Below are 16,652 nucleotides of genomic sequence, written 5' to 3' on the forward strand. Positions count from 1 at the left end.
CCATATCCACTCCGGACGCCTTTCAGTATTTGACAGGTTACAATGAGATCCCTCCCCCTCATTCTTCTGAATTCAAATGAGTACAGGCACAGAGCCATCGAACGCTCCTCGTACGACAAGCCTTTCAATCCTGGACCTTTCAATCACTATCGTGACCCTCCTTTCAACCCACTCCTGTCTTGGCACACCCTTTGTTAGATAAGGGGCTGAAAACTACCTTCAATATTCCAAGTGAAGCCTTATAAAATGTGAACATTACATCCTTGTTTTGATATGCTAGCCATCATTGGTGGGGTCTGAACCTGGAGCAAGTGTGAACATCTCCTTGGCTACAGATGTGAAGGTTTATTTCCAGGAGTCACTGGACAGTAACCAGAAGAGAAGCTTACTCAACACCAAGGAGCACACATCCAACCGTTAACCAGAAGCTAGGTGAGGGTCAAAGTATCCATCCCAGCTCCCCTTCAGCGTACCATTTCTGTACGACTCTGGCTCCTTAGTACACGAGGATACTGCGGACTGCGTCAAGCCTTTTGCCCGGGATACTTTACGTTGGAGGAATATGAAAGGACACACACTGATTAAACAGTTCGCTCTTCAGGCAAAAGCCTCAAGATAACCACCTTCTTGGAGGAGCATCTCCAGCTGGAGTACTGGAATGGTGTAATCATGCCGATAGATTGACAGGCACCGCTTCCATCTGCTGTGGTTAAAGGAACTTTATAAAGCAGGGGCTCCTAACCTGGGGCCCCTCGGTTGATGGTAGGGGGTCGATGGCGTAAAAGAGGGTTGTGAACTCCGGTTACAAAGGTGAACAGATGGTGCAGACTACGACAACAGAAACTTTGCAAGCAGGAAGTGGCATTAACAAGGCGTAGCATATTGAGTACGTAGACATATTAACCGGATGCAACTCAGTTCTTTGCCACGGACGCACCATCCGTACTAATCTTTCCCACCTCCAGCTCATCCATACAGTAAAATGCAAGCGGTAATGTGGCGGGCGGGGGTGGGGGGGGGTGTGTGAAATCATGCAATTGCTCCAGTGAGCGGAATGACAGACAGCCTGTTACCGGAATGAGCCAAGTACTCTCCGTTATTTCACACACTGCCATGACGTGTGGGATACAGAGGCTCCTCAGTACAAGCAATTGATACACATGTGACATAAAGCGAAGGTTACAGCAGCAGCTTCAGCAAGATAAATCATGACAAGCCATGGGGAATAAGATCACCTTTCTTCCACTATAATCCACGCTTCCCTCATCCACGTCACCTGCATTCCCACCCCACAAGCCTTTCCAGCGCATCAGTGTCTGTAGCCCCCACCACCCACAATAGACTCCTAGACTAATCTCAATCCTCCGCTATCTGCAAGGGGCCTCTGCCACTAATCACACCCCCCTTCCCCCACCCCACCCTTCAGGTTTCCACAGGGTTCGCTCTCCACACCACTCATTCATCCTCGCCGCTCTCCCCGAAAGCAAGACAAGGTCTACACTCGCCCATTTGCCTCCGTTCAGGGCTGCAAACAGTTCTTCAGGCGAAGCGGTGCTTTCCTCTCGGGGCTATTCGCTGTATCTGGAGCTCCTGCCGTGGCCCCTCGACATTGGAGGACCAACACAGATGGGGTTGGGGGTGGGGGTGCTTCTTCATCGAGCACCTTCTCTGGGTCCGCTGCGACAGCCGGGGTATCCCAGTGGCCACCCACTTCAATTCGACTTCCCGCTGCCACACCAGTGTCTGCTCTACAACTACATACCTGCTCATCAGAAGCCAGGGAAGTGAAGAGGGGTATAATGTCACTTTTCAAAAACTCCAGCTCCAGAACCTTTGCAAATTCACCCAACTTTGATGCTGCTACCTGGCGGACCACTGGTGTGTCATCTGAGCACAAGCTGTGGAAAAGTCTGCAGAAAAAATAAAATTAAAGGTCACATAGGAGTAGTCGCCCATTGATGCAGAACTTAACAATTCGCAAGCAGAAATACAAGCACTAAAAATTGACATTTTTGTAATTAATGTTTCTAAATCAGAAGCTACTAAAATATTTTGCTAAACCCATCATCATTATGTGCTGTGTCATATGCAATGGGTGGTCACGGTCTTTCCATGACCCTGATTGTTCTCCGTAAAGTTTTCTACAGAAGTGGTTTGTCATTTCCGCCTTCTGGGCAGTGTGTGTCTTTACAAGGTGGGTGACCCCCAGCCCATTATCAATACACTTCAGAAACTGTCTACCTGGCGTCAGGGGTCGCATAACCAGGACTTGTGATCTGCACCGGCTGCTCATCCACCACCTGATCCCATGGCTTCACCTGACCCTGATCGGGGCGGTGGTATCGAAGCAGGTGCTACACCTTGCCCAAGGGTGGCCTGCAGACCAGCAGAAGGAAGCCTTACACCTCCTTTGGTAGAGACGCATCTCCACCACACCACCCAAACATCCAATATTTGTGGTATTCAGATTTTATCCTGAGAAATACTTCAAGTTAGCAACAGAATATAGAAATTTACTGCACATTACAGGCCCTTCAGCCCACAATGTTGTGCTGACCACGTAACCTACTCTAGAAGCTGCCTAGAATTTCCCCACCATACAGCCCTCTCTTTTTCTGAAACAACTGACTGTGTCTGAAAGTTTACACAAATGACACCACAAAAAATTTTAATTCAGGGAGTAAAGGGGCTGGAACTGAACCCCAGATGTGGGACTCCTGCACTTGGAGCAGAACAGAGCCATTGGTTGTGGACTGCAGGCGCACACAGTTACCAAAGCAACCTTCTCGTCCGACAAAAGTCAAACACCTCTGAACAAGTGAAATCCTCTGTGCGCCACATTAATCAAAATGGCCCTGAAGCAGAGCAACAGGCTTGACAAGACACGGCTCTCGAAAAGAGCACTCCTTTGTAAATGACAAGGCCACTTCAATCACACAGCCGAGAGTAAGTGATGAGCACCACTCGACTATGATGCACCTCGGCTTTTGCTCCTTTCTCACTAAAAACACACAAAAAGCCTTCACTTAATGTCATTAAAAACAAAAATGCCGCACTTTCTGTGCTATTTTGGGGCTGATTATTCTCTAAACTAGAATCTTCTACCCACTCAGTTAAAACAAGGTCCCGTCCACCATGGTGGTAGCATCTTATCGCCAATAAAACCAAATTATACCGAAATTAGGTGGCAGGAAGGAAATCCGTCCCTGCCAAAGGAGGTGTAAGGCACTCCTTCCCTCCACTGGCCTGCAGGTCACCCTAGGGCAAGGTGTAGCACCCGCTTAGCCTCCCCGATCAGGGCTACGTGAAGCTGTGGGAGCAGGTGGTGGACGGTTGTATGAGCAGCAGGTGCAGATCTCAACTCCTGACACTGACACCAGGCAGACAGTCTCTGAAGCGTATTGATAATGGGCTGGGGGTCACCCGTCTTGTAAAGACACACGCTGCCCAGAAAGAAGGCGATGGCAAACCACTTCTGTAGAAAACTTCGCCAAGAACAATCGTGTCCACGGAAAGACCCACGATCGCCCACACCATATGACACGGTACATAATGAGCGATACTACAGGATGTAGATTTTCTACAATAATACTGTAATATTCCTAGCTAACTTCTATCATGTTCATCTGCAGCATTCCAAGGGAGGAAAGTACTTACTGACGCAGCTCGGCCTTTACAGAGCTGGATACCCGAGGGTAGCAGACACTGAAAAGGCTGCATGCCGAAGTCCTGTACGTGAACCAGTCACCACAAGTCAGGCGCTTCACCAGTGGCACAAAGTGGACTTCTAGGTCTGCAGGAGAGTGCTCGTGGGAGATGGCTCGCAGTGAATCGATGGCTTTATCTCGTATTACCGATTTTTCCGCCATTGCCAGGTTCTCCAAGGGAGGCTGATTAGTGGGAAAGAATTAAACTGAAACACATCTTCTTTTTTCTCTACTTCTAAGAAACACAATATTTAGAAACAATCTTTAAGATAAATTCTTAAATTGCTGAGAATTAGGAATTCTCATAAAGAAAATGAGACAGAGAAACATTTAAAGGCAGAAGAATATAGAGCCGTGCTGGAGGACAAAACACAAACTACCAAAAACTGTATAAATCAAAGGACATATTTTCTCAATCACAGAAATTCCCAAGGTTCGTAACCAGAAAACACTGTACTAATATTAAATAAATGGAAATTACACTGACACATTCCTAATTATCAGTAATTACTATTTCATCTTCAAATTAAGTACCAATAATTGTTCATCCTATGAGGTTTTAATATGCAAATAAACATGAAGCTGCCTGTCATAATAATTTTCCCCAAGTTTGAGGGAAGTCCATGGTCATCCAATTTGTTAGAAGAAATAAAAGTGTAAACTACTTTCTAAATTGGGAGAAAGTTCAAGAATCCGAGGTGCAAAGGGACTTGGGAGTCCTCGTGCAGCATTCACTGAAGGTTAACTTGCAGGCTGAGGAAGGCAAATGCAATGTTAGCAGTCATTTCGAGAGGACTAGAATATAAAAGCAGGGATGTAATGTTAAGGCTTGATAATGTATTGGTGAGGCATCATTTAGAGTATTATGAGGAGATTTGGGCCCCTCATCTAAGAAAGGAGGTGCTGACATTGTGCAGAGTTTAAAGGAGGTTCACAAAAATCATACTGGGAATGGAAGGCTTGTCACGTTAGGAGCGTTTGATGGCTCTGGGCCTGTACTCGCTGGAGTTCAGAAGAATGAGAAGAGACCTCATTGAAACCTATCAAATGTTGGAAGGTCTGAATAGAGTGGATGTGGAGAGGATGTTTCCTATGGCGGGGGAGTCTAAGGCTAGAGGACACAGCCCCAGAATAGAGGGATATCCTTTTAGAATGAAAATGATGAGGAATTTCTTTAGCAAGAGGGTGGTGAATATGTGGAATTCTGTGCCACAGGTGGCTGTGGAGGTCAAGTAATTGGGTATATTTAAGGCAGAGATTGATAGGTTCTTGATAGGTTCATGGCATCAAAGGTTACTGGGAGAAGACTGGGGAGTAGGCAGAGGAGGGGAAAAAAGGATTAGCCAGGATTGAAAGACAGATTGATAAGACTGTTTATTAATTGCAGCATGAAAGGATACAGGGAGAAGGCAGGAGATTGGGGCTGAGAGGGGAAAATGGATCGATGGGCCAAATAGCCTAACTCTGCACCTATATCTCATGGAACTATTCAAACAACAACTGTGCCCATGTTTCAGTTTAGAGTTGCAGGCACCACAGGGGCTCCGAGAAAACGCTTCTGAATTGCTATTATCTATAATACAAAGCCATGCCATCTCAGCGTTCTTCAAGAAACACTGCTAAAAGTTTGTGATATTTTATATACAGCCTCCATCCACACATGAACGAATTGGATTCCTTAAGTAAATGCTTTAAGAATTCTCTGCCTGTACTCGCAGGTAATTTTACACAAAAAGAAAACATTTTTGAAAGGAGTATCAATACAAAAAGAATGTACACACTCTACACTCAACATACTGAACGCTGGAATGTCTAATTTGGAACCACTGCAAACAAGAAAGTAAAACATCGAACAGTACAGTACAGAAACAGGCCATTCGGCCCACAATGTTGTGCTGAACCAGCTAAAAAGAAAATCAAAAACCACCAAGAACTAATCCCTCCTACCTACACAATGTCCATCTCCCTCCATCTTTCTCATACACATGTGCCTATCCAAAAATCTCTGAAAAGCCTCTACCATCATACCAGTCAATGTATTCCAGGCATCCACCACTCTGATGGTAAAAAAACTTACCCCTCACATCCCCCTTGAACCTACCTACCCACTCTCACCTTTAATGCATACCTCTGGTATTAGACATTTAAATCCTGGGAAACAGATACTCCTCTCTACTTTATCTATGCACATGCTTCTCATAATCTTACAAACCTCTAGCAGATCTGCCCTCGGCCTCCAGTGCTTCAGAGAAAACAACATAAGTTTATCCAGCTCTCATGATCGCATGTCCTCTAAACCAGGCAACATTCTGGCGAACCTCTTCCGCATCGACCCCAAAGCCCCAACATCTTTCCTACAGTGGGACAATCAGAACTGCATGCAGTACTCCAGACGTGGCCTACCCAGAGTCTGATAAAGTTGCAGCACTTCCTCTGAAGCAGGCAGCATCCTGGTTAAACCTCATTGATCGAGCTACTTTGGTTGTTTCATAAATTGATTTCATTGTTTTAATTCTGAATTGTCCTATGATGAACTGATCACTGAAAATCATTTTAATTTGAACTATGCCCTGTAATAGCCTAAGGCCCTCGTTATTTAATTTCAGAATCTTGTTCCCCATTACGGGTATTTAAAAACAATACAAGTATGTTATTTTAAATAAATATTTAATGCATAGGACCATTGCATCTGGGCATTAACATCTGTGTTTTGTTTCCCCCGGTTGGGCTCATGTTGAACGTATATTTGGTCAATACAGAACAGAGGTTTCAGTGTTCGGGGGACGGTATCAGCCCGTGTATGTTTTCCAACAGGCTGCGTGGGTGAACCTGGATCAGGGGTAAAGTAACTACACTTCACTGTAGCAATTCTCAATGATACACCCCTCCAATATTTCAACCAGGTCCTGAAGAAGGGTCTCGGCCAGAAACATCGACCACTTACTCTTTTCCACAGGCGCTGCCTGAGCTGCTGAGTTCCTCCAGCGTTTTGTGAGAGTTGCTTTGGATTTCCAGCATCTGCAGACTTTCTCCTGCCTACAAATATGTTGGGTGGCACAAAGCCTCATCTGCCTCAAAGATTTTATTGCAAACAATAAAAGCAGAGAGGGTTCTGTATGTGTCCATTTACCCCTCATTCAAGCAACCCATCATAACAAAGAAAGATTACAGGGACATTGCCGGGTCTGGAGGACCTGAGTTATATGGAAAGATTGAATATGTTAGGACTTTTTTTAACTTGGAACATAGAAGATTGCAAAGAGATATGACAGAAAGAGACAAGATTATGAGGGGTTTCGATAGGGTAAATGCAAGCAGTCATTGTCCACTGAGGTTGGATGAGACAGCAGCTGGAGGTCATGGGTTAAGGGTGAAAGGTGAAATGTTTAAGGGGAACATGTGCTGAACTTTTCTATGACTCATTATTAAGTCATTTACTTTATCATTGCCTGTGGAACCCTGCTGCTTTGAGAATCATCTTCTGGAAATTAACCTTTATTAAGACAGTAATACCACTTCAATGGCATTAACCGTGTGACCGTCCTGTGCAGTGCTTTGTAAATGTACGTCCGCTCTTACCAGCAAACAGTGAACATACTCCGGTCCGCCAACGAGCACCGTGAAGCTCCCTAGTTGCTCCGCTAATGCCAGCAGTGCCTCGTCTTCAACGAAAATGGTGTCTGCATCGAGACGAGAAATCAGTGGCAAGGCGACTCTGAGGGGCGATTGTTCAAACCGAGGCAGCCCAACCACACGCAGCTTTGTACCTACCAGTCAGAAGTGGGAGCAGCTCATTCCGGGTACGCTCTACCCCCAAGGCCAAGGCAGTTGTGGACAGTTGCTTTATGTTGTTCAACCATAACTGGGGAAAGGAAAGAAATGAAATTGATCAATGCCATCCAACCCTGAACAAAAAAAGATATTTTGCTTAAAATATGCTACAATCAAAAATACACCACGAAGTGCCCCTTGTAACAATTAAATGCAGGTAATGGCGAACAGAACAGAAACCCATAGCAGAAAGCATTATTTCCAGAGCAGAGTGAGGTTATAGTTGTGACAGAAAGATTGGATCTCATGATTTAGCGATTCAATCCATTTCTTGCTTGGGCATTGTTGTGTATGTGGCCGGGTTACACAATAAAACTATAAATAAAAATGCTGGAGACTGGAGCTAAGTTAACAGGGTTTTTCACTGACGGAACCCGAACTGAACACAGATATACAGATCAATATGCGCCTAACAGTGCATGTTCAATAACGCGTTACTACGACATAAAATAGTCCCATGTTATACAGTAGGCTATACGGTACAGGCATAATTCATTAGTACAGTTGATGAGGTTCAGTAATAACACTGGCCACTCCACTGGGCAGCGCACAACATTATTCTCGTCAGCACAAGTCCTGAGCCCAGTCATTAAATGGTTTCTCTTTCTACAGATGCTGAGCCTCTGCTTTGGACATCCATTTCCATGAATACAGGACCATAATTCACTGAACGTGGTGCCATGGGTAGATATGATCATGAAGGAAGCTTCTGGCACCTTGGGCTTCGTAAATCAAGGTAAGTTTGGATGTTATGTTGAAATTCTATAAGACAGTAGTAAGACCTAATTTGGAGTGTCGTGTGCACTTTCAGCTGCCTACCCACAGGAAAGATGTCAGTAAAGTTGAAAGAGTACAGAGAAGATTTATAAGGATGGTGCCAGGACTGGAGGACCTGAGTTATGAGGGAAGATTGAATAGGTTAGGCCCTTATTCCTTGGAACATAGAAGATTGAGAGGAGATTTGACAGAGGTATGAGGGATCTCGGGTAAATGCAAGCAGATTTTTGCCACTTAGGTTGGGTGGTACTACAACCAGAGGCCATGGTTTGAGAGTGAAAGATGAGAGGTTTAAGGGAACATGAGGGGGAATTTCTTCACTCAGAAGGTGGTGAGAGTGTGGAATGAGCTACATACTCTTCAAAAACTTGTGAACATCAGAAGCAATATAGCAATGCAAAGGGCCTTAAGAATAAGTTGAGGGTGATATGAAGGATCTTCCAGCAATGGAACAGAAACAAAAAGAATAAAGGTAGATCAAGCCCTTTGAATAGCCATATACTTAATTTCCTGAACAGTTTTCCAAATTAAACAATGAATATTGTGGATAGCAAATTGATTTTGGAGTAGTATATACATACAACTTTCTTATTGCCCTAATCAAAGACTGGCAGGACGGTCAAGGTAAGAAGGTATAACAATAATCTTACCTCTAGTCTTTTCCTGAGTCTGGCCTCCCGTGCCTTCAATCTCTCCTTCTGATACTTTTCATGCACTTCCTTCAATTTGTCTACAATAGATCTCTTGTCAGATGCTGTCTCTGTTAGGGATGCAATCAAATCAAAGTTATAATAGGTAGTAGCTTCCAATTCAATCAATTCTTTATCATTCAAAATATACACCTCAGCAGGGAGAAATCAACTAACAATTTTACTGAGTTTCTATTCATTTATCGCTACCTGATGCTTAAGTTTCCAATTAAAATCCGTCTGATTCAATGCAGTAATATCTGCCAGAATTAAATGGAAACTCTCACATACCATTTTGTTTTGTTTATCACACATGTACTGAGAGCCCCAGTCTTAGAACACATACCGACTAACACATGTAGGGTTCTTGGTAATGTTGACTGCTAAGGCTAATGAAATGGCGTCTCTGTAATGCTAACTGCTGATGTAATAGTTTCTCTGTAGCTGCGATATTTGGGTTTTAACTACAGATAACAGGGAACTAACCAAATGAGAGACACGTTATTCTATCTTGTTTGTCTGGGAACCGAGTTTTTGCGGTTTTTCGGTCGAGGCGAGTGAGGAGGTAGAACGAGTGCGGGGAGTGCTCAGTGATCACCGGACGGAGTCTACAGGAATTTGAGGGTCCGGAGGTTGGCAACGTTTCGGCAGAGGTCTTTTAAGGAGGAACACCGGAGGCGTGAGCTCCAACCATTTTGTGCACAAACTGTTAACTTTAACAAGAGTGCTGCCTTTGTCTTCTATATTTGGTTTCTCTACTAACCACACAACAAAATAAGGGTTATAAAGTGTAACCATTTAATAGCTAGATAGAATTGGGGACCACGTGGCCGAGGCCCCAGACTGTGAGTACTCTGCGCTCATTCTTGGGGTTCTGTGGTTGGTATCGGAGATCCGTGAAGGGCTACCCAAAGTGAGTCACCCCTTGAACCAGCTTCAGTGTGGTTACCCTCCCTTGGGGAAGAAAGGGAAAGGGAAAAGGGGACAGGAGGTTGGAGAATATCAGAGCCCTTTCGACAGATGCAAAATGCGAGGAGGTTTTTCAATCGCTGAAAGAGTTGCTGACCCAGGCACCGGTGCTGGCTTTTGCAGAGCCCGACTACCGTATGTTGTATCAGGATCCGGGCACCGGGTTGAGGCCTGTGGTGTTCGTCAGCTGGAGTTTGTTACCCTCCGAGAGAAACTCTCCCACCCACAAGTTGGAATTTGTGGCATTGAAATGGGCAGTGGTGGAGAAGCTGAGTGACTGTCCCTCTGGGGCCAAGTTTGAGGTGAGGACGGACAACAGTCTGCTCACTTACATCCTGACCTTGGCGAAACTGGATGCCACAGGTGGTTGGCGGCCTTGTCGGTATATGATTTCAGCCTGAAGTACCGGCTGGGAGCCGGAACATTGATGCAGATGCTTTGTCCCGACGGGTGCATGAGGGACTGGACATGGACGAGGAGTGGGTGAGTGTGAACCAGGGTGGCAGAACTTTGATCAGATCCATTGGTTGGGGAACTGCTGAACTCTTAATTGAAGATGAGAAAATCTGCAGATGTAGGAAATCCAAAGTAATACCCAAAAAATGCTGAAGGAACTCGGCAGGCCAGGCAACAGCTATGGAAAAGAGCTAACAGTCATGAAACAGTCCATGTTTTGAACCTAAACGGGCATCACTCCACAACTCTTCCTACGCTACAAAGATAACTGCATTGGTCCTGCTTCCAGCACCCATGCTGAGCTCATCAATTTCGTCAACTTTCTCCAATTTCCACACTGCCCTCAACTGGCCCACTTCTGACACCTCTCTCCCCTTTCTCGATCCCCGTCTCCATCTTTGGAGACAGTTTATCTGCTGATACTCTTTACAAACCCACTGACTCTCACAGCTCTCTGGACAAGACGTCTTCCCACCCTATCACTTGCAAAAATGCCATTCCCTGGCCTCAGTTCCTCCATCTCCACTGCATCTGCTCCCAGAATGAAGCTTTTCATTCCAGAACAACTGAGATATCCTCCTTCTTCAAAGAAAAGGGCTTCCTTTCCTCCACTATCAACGTAGCCCTCAACCACATTGCACAAATCACCCTCAACCCTTCCACCTGCTGCCACACGAGGGATAGGATTCCTCTTGTCCTCACCTATCACCACACAAGCCTCTGCATCCCGCACGTAACTCTCTGCAACTTCTGCTATCTCCAAAGGGAGCCCACCACCAAGCATATCTTTCCATAGGAATCACTCCCTACATGACTCCCTTGTCCACTCATCCCTCCCCACTGATTTCCCTCCTGGCACTTATCCTTGCAAGCAGAACAAGGGCCACACCTGCCCCTACACTTCCTTCCTCACTACCATTCAGGGCCTCAAACAGCCCTTCCACGCCAGGCGACACTTCACCCGTGAGTCTGTTGGGATCACCTATAGTATCTGGTGCTGCCTCCTATATATTGATCAGCCCAGACTGGGAGACATTTGTCAAGCAGCTTCGCTCCATCTGCCACAAAAAGCGGGATTTTCCGGTGGCCAGCCATTCCAACTCTACTTTCCATTCCAATATGTCAGTCCATGGTCTCCTGTCACTGTGAGGCCACCCTCAGGTTGGAGTGGCAAGAGCTTATTTTTTGTCTGGGTGATCTCCAACCTGATGGCACAAACATCAATTTCTCAAACTTCCAGTAACTGCCTCCTCCTCCTCTCCCTTGGTTTCCCTCTCTCACCTCATCTCCTTACCTGCCCATCACCTCCCACTGGTGCTCCTCCTCCTTCCCTTCTTCAATGGTCCTCTGTCCTCTCCTATCAAATACCCCCTACTCCAACCCTTTACCCCTTTCAACAATCAAGTTCTCAGCTCTTTACTTTAACCCCTCCACCTCTCCCAGTATCACCTATCACCTGCCAACTTGTATCTCTTCCTTCCTTTCCCCCACCTTCTTTTTCTGACTCCTTCTTCCTTCCGTTCCAGTCGTGAAGGTTTTCGGCCTGAAACATCGATTGTTTACTCTTTTCCTTTAATGCTGTCTGGCCTGCTGAGTTCCTCCAGCATTGTGTGTGATGCATCTGTTTACTGTATGCTGCTTTTGCCACTTAACAAGCTGATGGTTCTGTGTAGCAGCTCTATTCAGTTCAGATCCACCCAATGCAACTTGTAAAACTTCTTTCTATACTCGCCACTGAACTGGCATTGGTTCCTAGCTTGATAGTAATGGTCAAAAGGAGTGATAGACCAGGCCTCGAGATTACAGTTTGCAGCTGAATACAATTCTGCTGATATGGACAATTGCAACCCTTCATGAGCAACTGGATTTACTGAGACTATCCCATCAGTACTGAGCTGTAATGTTAGCTGTGGTTACATGGAATTCTGTGAGTACCTACCAAGTATAAATAATGAAAAGCTCACACATAGCTGTCAGAAACTTCATACCTGATTGTGTCATGGATACAGATTCGTCAGACGAGCCGCAGGATCCTTGGCGTGACTGTAAACTAGGGCTGGTGTTAGTCTTTCTATCAGCTTCGTTTGATGAAGGGACACTGTCTTCTGAAGAAGCAGACTGCACAAGGGCAAGAGAATGGCAATAGATTAGTTCCCGAGCTGTGAGTATTTTCTGATTTGATAAAATAAAGATTAGATGGGCAGGAAGCTTGCAAACGTTTAACATCCAGCAACTTAAATTCTGTACATCCGCCCACTGGATTGCCCCCTCCCTGCCCTTTCAATGCGTCCCATTATATCCTTGCATATATTTCACTAACCTGCTGCAACCTATTAGCCCAAACCCTCAAAGTTTAATGTTCTTCTCAAACATGTTACCCTTGAAAGAATCACACAAGAAACACCCCCTCGACCAAATTGATCTAAAAATAACCTACCAAATCATACCAAATAACACATAAGCCTAAAATAACACTAACAAGATCTCCTGTAGAGGAGATCTTGTCCCCTATTTTTACAGCCTGGGTTCTGTCTGTGAGGAAGTTGAAGATCCAGCTGCAGATCTGAGTGCTAAGGCCCAGGTTCCGGAGCTTAGGAATCAGTTTCAACTCCACCATCAACTCTGCTCTCAAATGCATCTCTGCCATTTCACGCACATCTGCTCTCACCCCATCCTCCCACCACCTTACTAGGGATAGGGTTCCCCTTGTCTTCACCTACCACCCCACCAGCCTCCAGGTCCAACAAATAATTCTCCGTAACTTCCGCCAGCTCCAACGGGATCCCACCACTAAGCACATCTTTCCCTCCCCCTCCGCTTTCCACAGGGATGGCTCCCTACGCGACTCCCTTGTCCATTCGTCCCCCCCATCCCACCCCACCGATCTCCCTCCTGGCACTTATCCTTGTAAGTGGAACAAGTGCTACACATGCCCTTACACTTCCTCCCTTCCCACCATTCAGGGCCCCAGACAGTCCTTCCAGGTGAGGCGACACTTCACCTGTGAGTCGGCTGGGGTGATATACTGCGTCCCGTGCTCCCGATGCAGCCTTCTATGTATTGGTGAGACCCGACGCAGACTGGGAGATCGTTTTGCTGAACACCTACGCTCTGTCCACCAGAGAAAGCAGGATTTCCCAGTGGCCACACATTTTAATTCCACGTCCCATTCCCATTCCCATTCCGATATGTCTATCCATGGCCTCCTCTACTGTGAAGATGAAGCCACACTCAAGTTGGAGGAACAACACCTTATATTCTGACTGGGTAGCCTCCAACCTGATGGCATGAACATTGACTTCTCTAACTTCCGTTAATGCCCCTCCTCCCCCTCGTACCCCATCCATTATTGCCCATCCTCTGGGCTTCCCCCCTCCCCCTTTCTTTCTCCCTAGGCCTCCTGTCCCATGATCCTCTCATATCCCTTTTGCCAATCAGCTGTCCAGCTCTTGGCTCCATCCCTCCCCCTCCTGTCTTCTCCTATCATTTTGGATCTCCCCCTCCCCCTCCCCCTCCCTCTTTCAAATCTCTTACTAGCTCTTCCTTCAGTTAGTCCTGACGAAGGGTCTCGGCCCAAAATGTCGACTGCACCTCTTCCTATAGATGCTGCCTGGCCTGCTGCGTACACCAGCAACTTTTATGTGTGTTAATTAATTAGGTGCTGATTGCATCGTCTCTGATCTGGGCCGACATTTACATGCCAGGCGGCACCTAATTAATTAGCTTATTTCGGCTTTTGTCTGGGTGCATTCCGGCTATCGCTGCACCCCTGCATGCTTCACGGGTCGGTACCGGTCCGCAGCCCTGAGGTTGGGGATCACTGATGTAGTTTCACTTAGCAGAGTCAAGAAGACAGCCAGCACACTGGAAGGTTCACACATCTTTCTATCATACAGTTCTTTGTAAGCACTCAAAACATCCTGCAAACCTGCCCTGAACCTACGTGCCCTTTCAAAGTTAAAGTCATACTTTTCTGCAATCATTGCAGTATTGTCAATTGTAGTGAAAATCTCACGCAGTTCAAAGCTATGGCAGCATAATGCTGAGATGCTGAGTGTAGTTCCCGGGGAAGAAGCTTGGCTTTTCGCCACTCTCGCAGCTCAGGGTGCGCGCTGCCTCTATAACGGCTCGCTGCAAAACAAACGCTGAACGCTATTTCACTTTTCGCTGCTCAGGGTGCGCGCTGCCTCTATAACGGCTCGCTTCACAAGAAACGCTGAACGCTATTTTCGCCACTCTCGCTGCTCGGGGTGCATGCTGCATTTTTTTGTAACAGTGAAAACACCTTCTTGTCAGCGAAAACAGGTAACTAATTTGGTCTTTCATAACAGCGAGGAGTCGTAAAGTGAACGTTCGAAAAACGGGGGCCAGCTGGACACTGAACACTTGCTGACAAGTTTGGAATTACCTGAGATCTTTCCTCTTCATCCTGCCTGAGCAAGCATCTGCTCCATCTCAACCCCATTTGTTCGGGAGTTATCACCTCTTTAGCTCTCTACTATTTCCTAGCTGAAGACTGAGACACAACAGTTTGTGCTTCTTATCTGATATCAACACCAAAATATTTCTCATGGTTTCTGATTTAAAGCCACTGTGATGTCATCAGCTATTGTGATGTCATCAGCTATTGTGATGTCATCAGCCATTGTGATGTCATGACCCACTGTGATGACATCAGCCACTGATTAAAACTAATTAAAAATGCAATCTGATACAATGAAGCTATCCCAAATGCTTGAAGCACTTCATGATTTGAACCTTCCCATCATTGATTTTAATCATTGGCCACAAATTTCATTTGGGGTGGGTCTTGTGATTTATTGAATGAAACAGTTATGTATGACAGACTTACATTCGTGATCCCAGTACATTAATATTCACCTCTTTGGGCAAGTCAGGATTAAAAAAAAGAAATCAGTCTAAATTGTTCTCCGAGGCAAAAGAATAATAAGAGGAAAGTTGACAGTTGTCTGTACAATTGGCTTTAATTGATTCCTAATCTAAATTACCTTCCCACCAATGGTTAGTTAAATAGCCTCACACCTCCTCCCTGCAGGAAGCAAAGAATCTTTAAGATATAGAAATGGTCTTTGAGGAAAACAAATCCTGGCACTTCTCGGAGAATTGCCAACTGAAGAAAACTCAATTCTACCATTGACTTGTTTCCAAAATGCATCAGGCTTGTTTAGATGTTCCTTTGCAAACTTCTGATGCTGAAATTTGTGGTAACGATGCAGGAAAAGTTTTCTTCTGATGACTCTTCCATGAAGGTCATATTTCTTCAGTGTCGCTGCACAGTAGAACAGTGCACCACCACTCCAGAGTCTGCTAAATCTTCCTGAAGATCTTTTGCAGTCAAACAGGGGTTTTGATTTGCCTTTCTGGCAATCCTATGAGTAGCTCTCTTAGAAAGTTTTCTTGGTCTTACAGACCTCAGCTTGACCTCCACCGTTCCTGCTAACTGCCATTTCTTAATTACGTTATGAACTGAGGAAACGACCGTCTGAAAACGCTTTGCTATCATTTATAGCCTTCTCCTGCTTTGTGGGCATCATTTATTTTAATTTTTAGAGTGCTAGGCAGCTGCTTAGAGGAGCCCATGGCTGCTGTTTGTTGGGACAAGGTTTGAGGAGTCAGGGTATTTATAAAGCTTTAAAATTTGCATCACCTGACCTTTCCTAATGATGACTGTGAAGAAGCCATAACTCTAACAAGCTAATTAAGGTCTGAAACCTTGGCAAAAGTTATCTCTGAGCTCAAATCTTTTGGGGTGCCTAAACTTTTCAATGGTGCTCCTTTCCTTTTTTTCACTCAAAAATTGTACAAAACCAAAATAATACACTAATCTTGCTCAATATGTTGAAAAGAATGTTTCATCTTCAACTTTATGATTTTTGGAGATCAGTTCATCTTCTACTCACTTAACTATTCACAGTAACAGAAATTTTGACCGGGGTGCCCAAACGTTTTCCTGCCACTGTATGTCAATTTAGGCAGCTGCAGGTACCATGATGTTTACTTCTGCATAGACTGCAAGTCAACGTTATATTTTTTTTCAATATTACTGGTATTGTGAAAATGGTATTCTTCATCATCCACTTCAAGGTTCGACATGTATGTTTAGAGATGCTCTTCTGCACACCACTGTTGTAACGTGAGGTGATTTGAGTTACTGTCACCTTCCTGTCAGCTTGTACCAGTCAGTTGTCGTTTTGGGCCAAGA

At 45.3% G+C, this 16,652-nt stretch overlaps 1 protein-coding gene across 2 annotated transcripts in view; it reads right to left on the reverse strand.

Annotated features, from left to right (window-relative positions):
* Positions 1-7,360, reverse strand: part of LOC134352835 (serine/threonine-protein phosphatase 2A 65 kDa regulatory subunit A alpha isoform-like) — a 44,056-nt gene extending 36,696 nt beyond the window's left edge. Inside the window, exons 1-3 of one of the 2 annotated variants that reach the window (XM_063060329.1) lie at positions 7,287-7,360; positions 3,658-3,890; positions 1,763-1,910 (exon numbers count right to left, since the gene is read on the reverse strand). In XM_063060329.1, coding sequence (XP_062916399.1) covers positions 1,763-1,910; positions 3,658-3,869 — 360 coding nt within the window. In that variant the 5' untranslated portion in view covers positions 3,870-3,890; positions 7,287-7,360. Of the gene's footprint in view, positions 1-1,762; positions 1,911-3,657; positions 4,034-7,286 lie in introns of those variants that run through there. The other variant, XM_063060328.1, reaches the window with a different exon arrangement.
* Between the last annotated feature and the right edge of the window lie 9,292 nt (positions 7,361-16,652).

Source organism: Mobula hypostoma, chromosome 10 (assembly GCF_963921235.1).
Source record: "Mobula hypostoma chromosome 10, sMobHyp1.1, whole genome shotgun sequence".
NCBI classification, from domain to species: Eukaryota; Metazoa; Chordata; class Chondrichthyes; order Myliobatiformes; family Myliobatidae; genus Mobula; species Mobula hypostoma.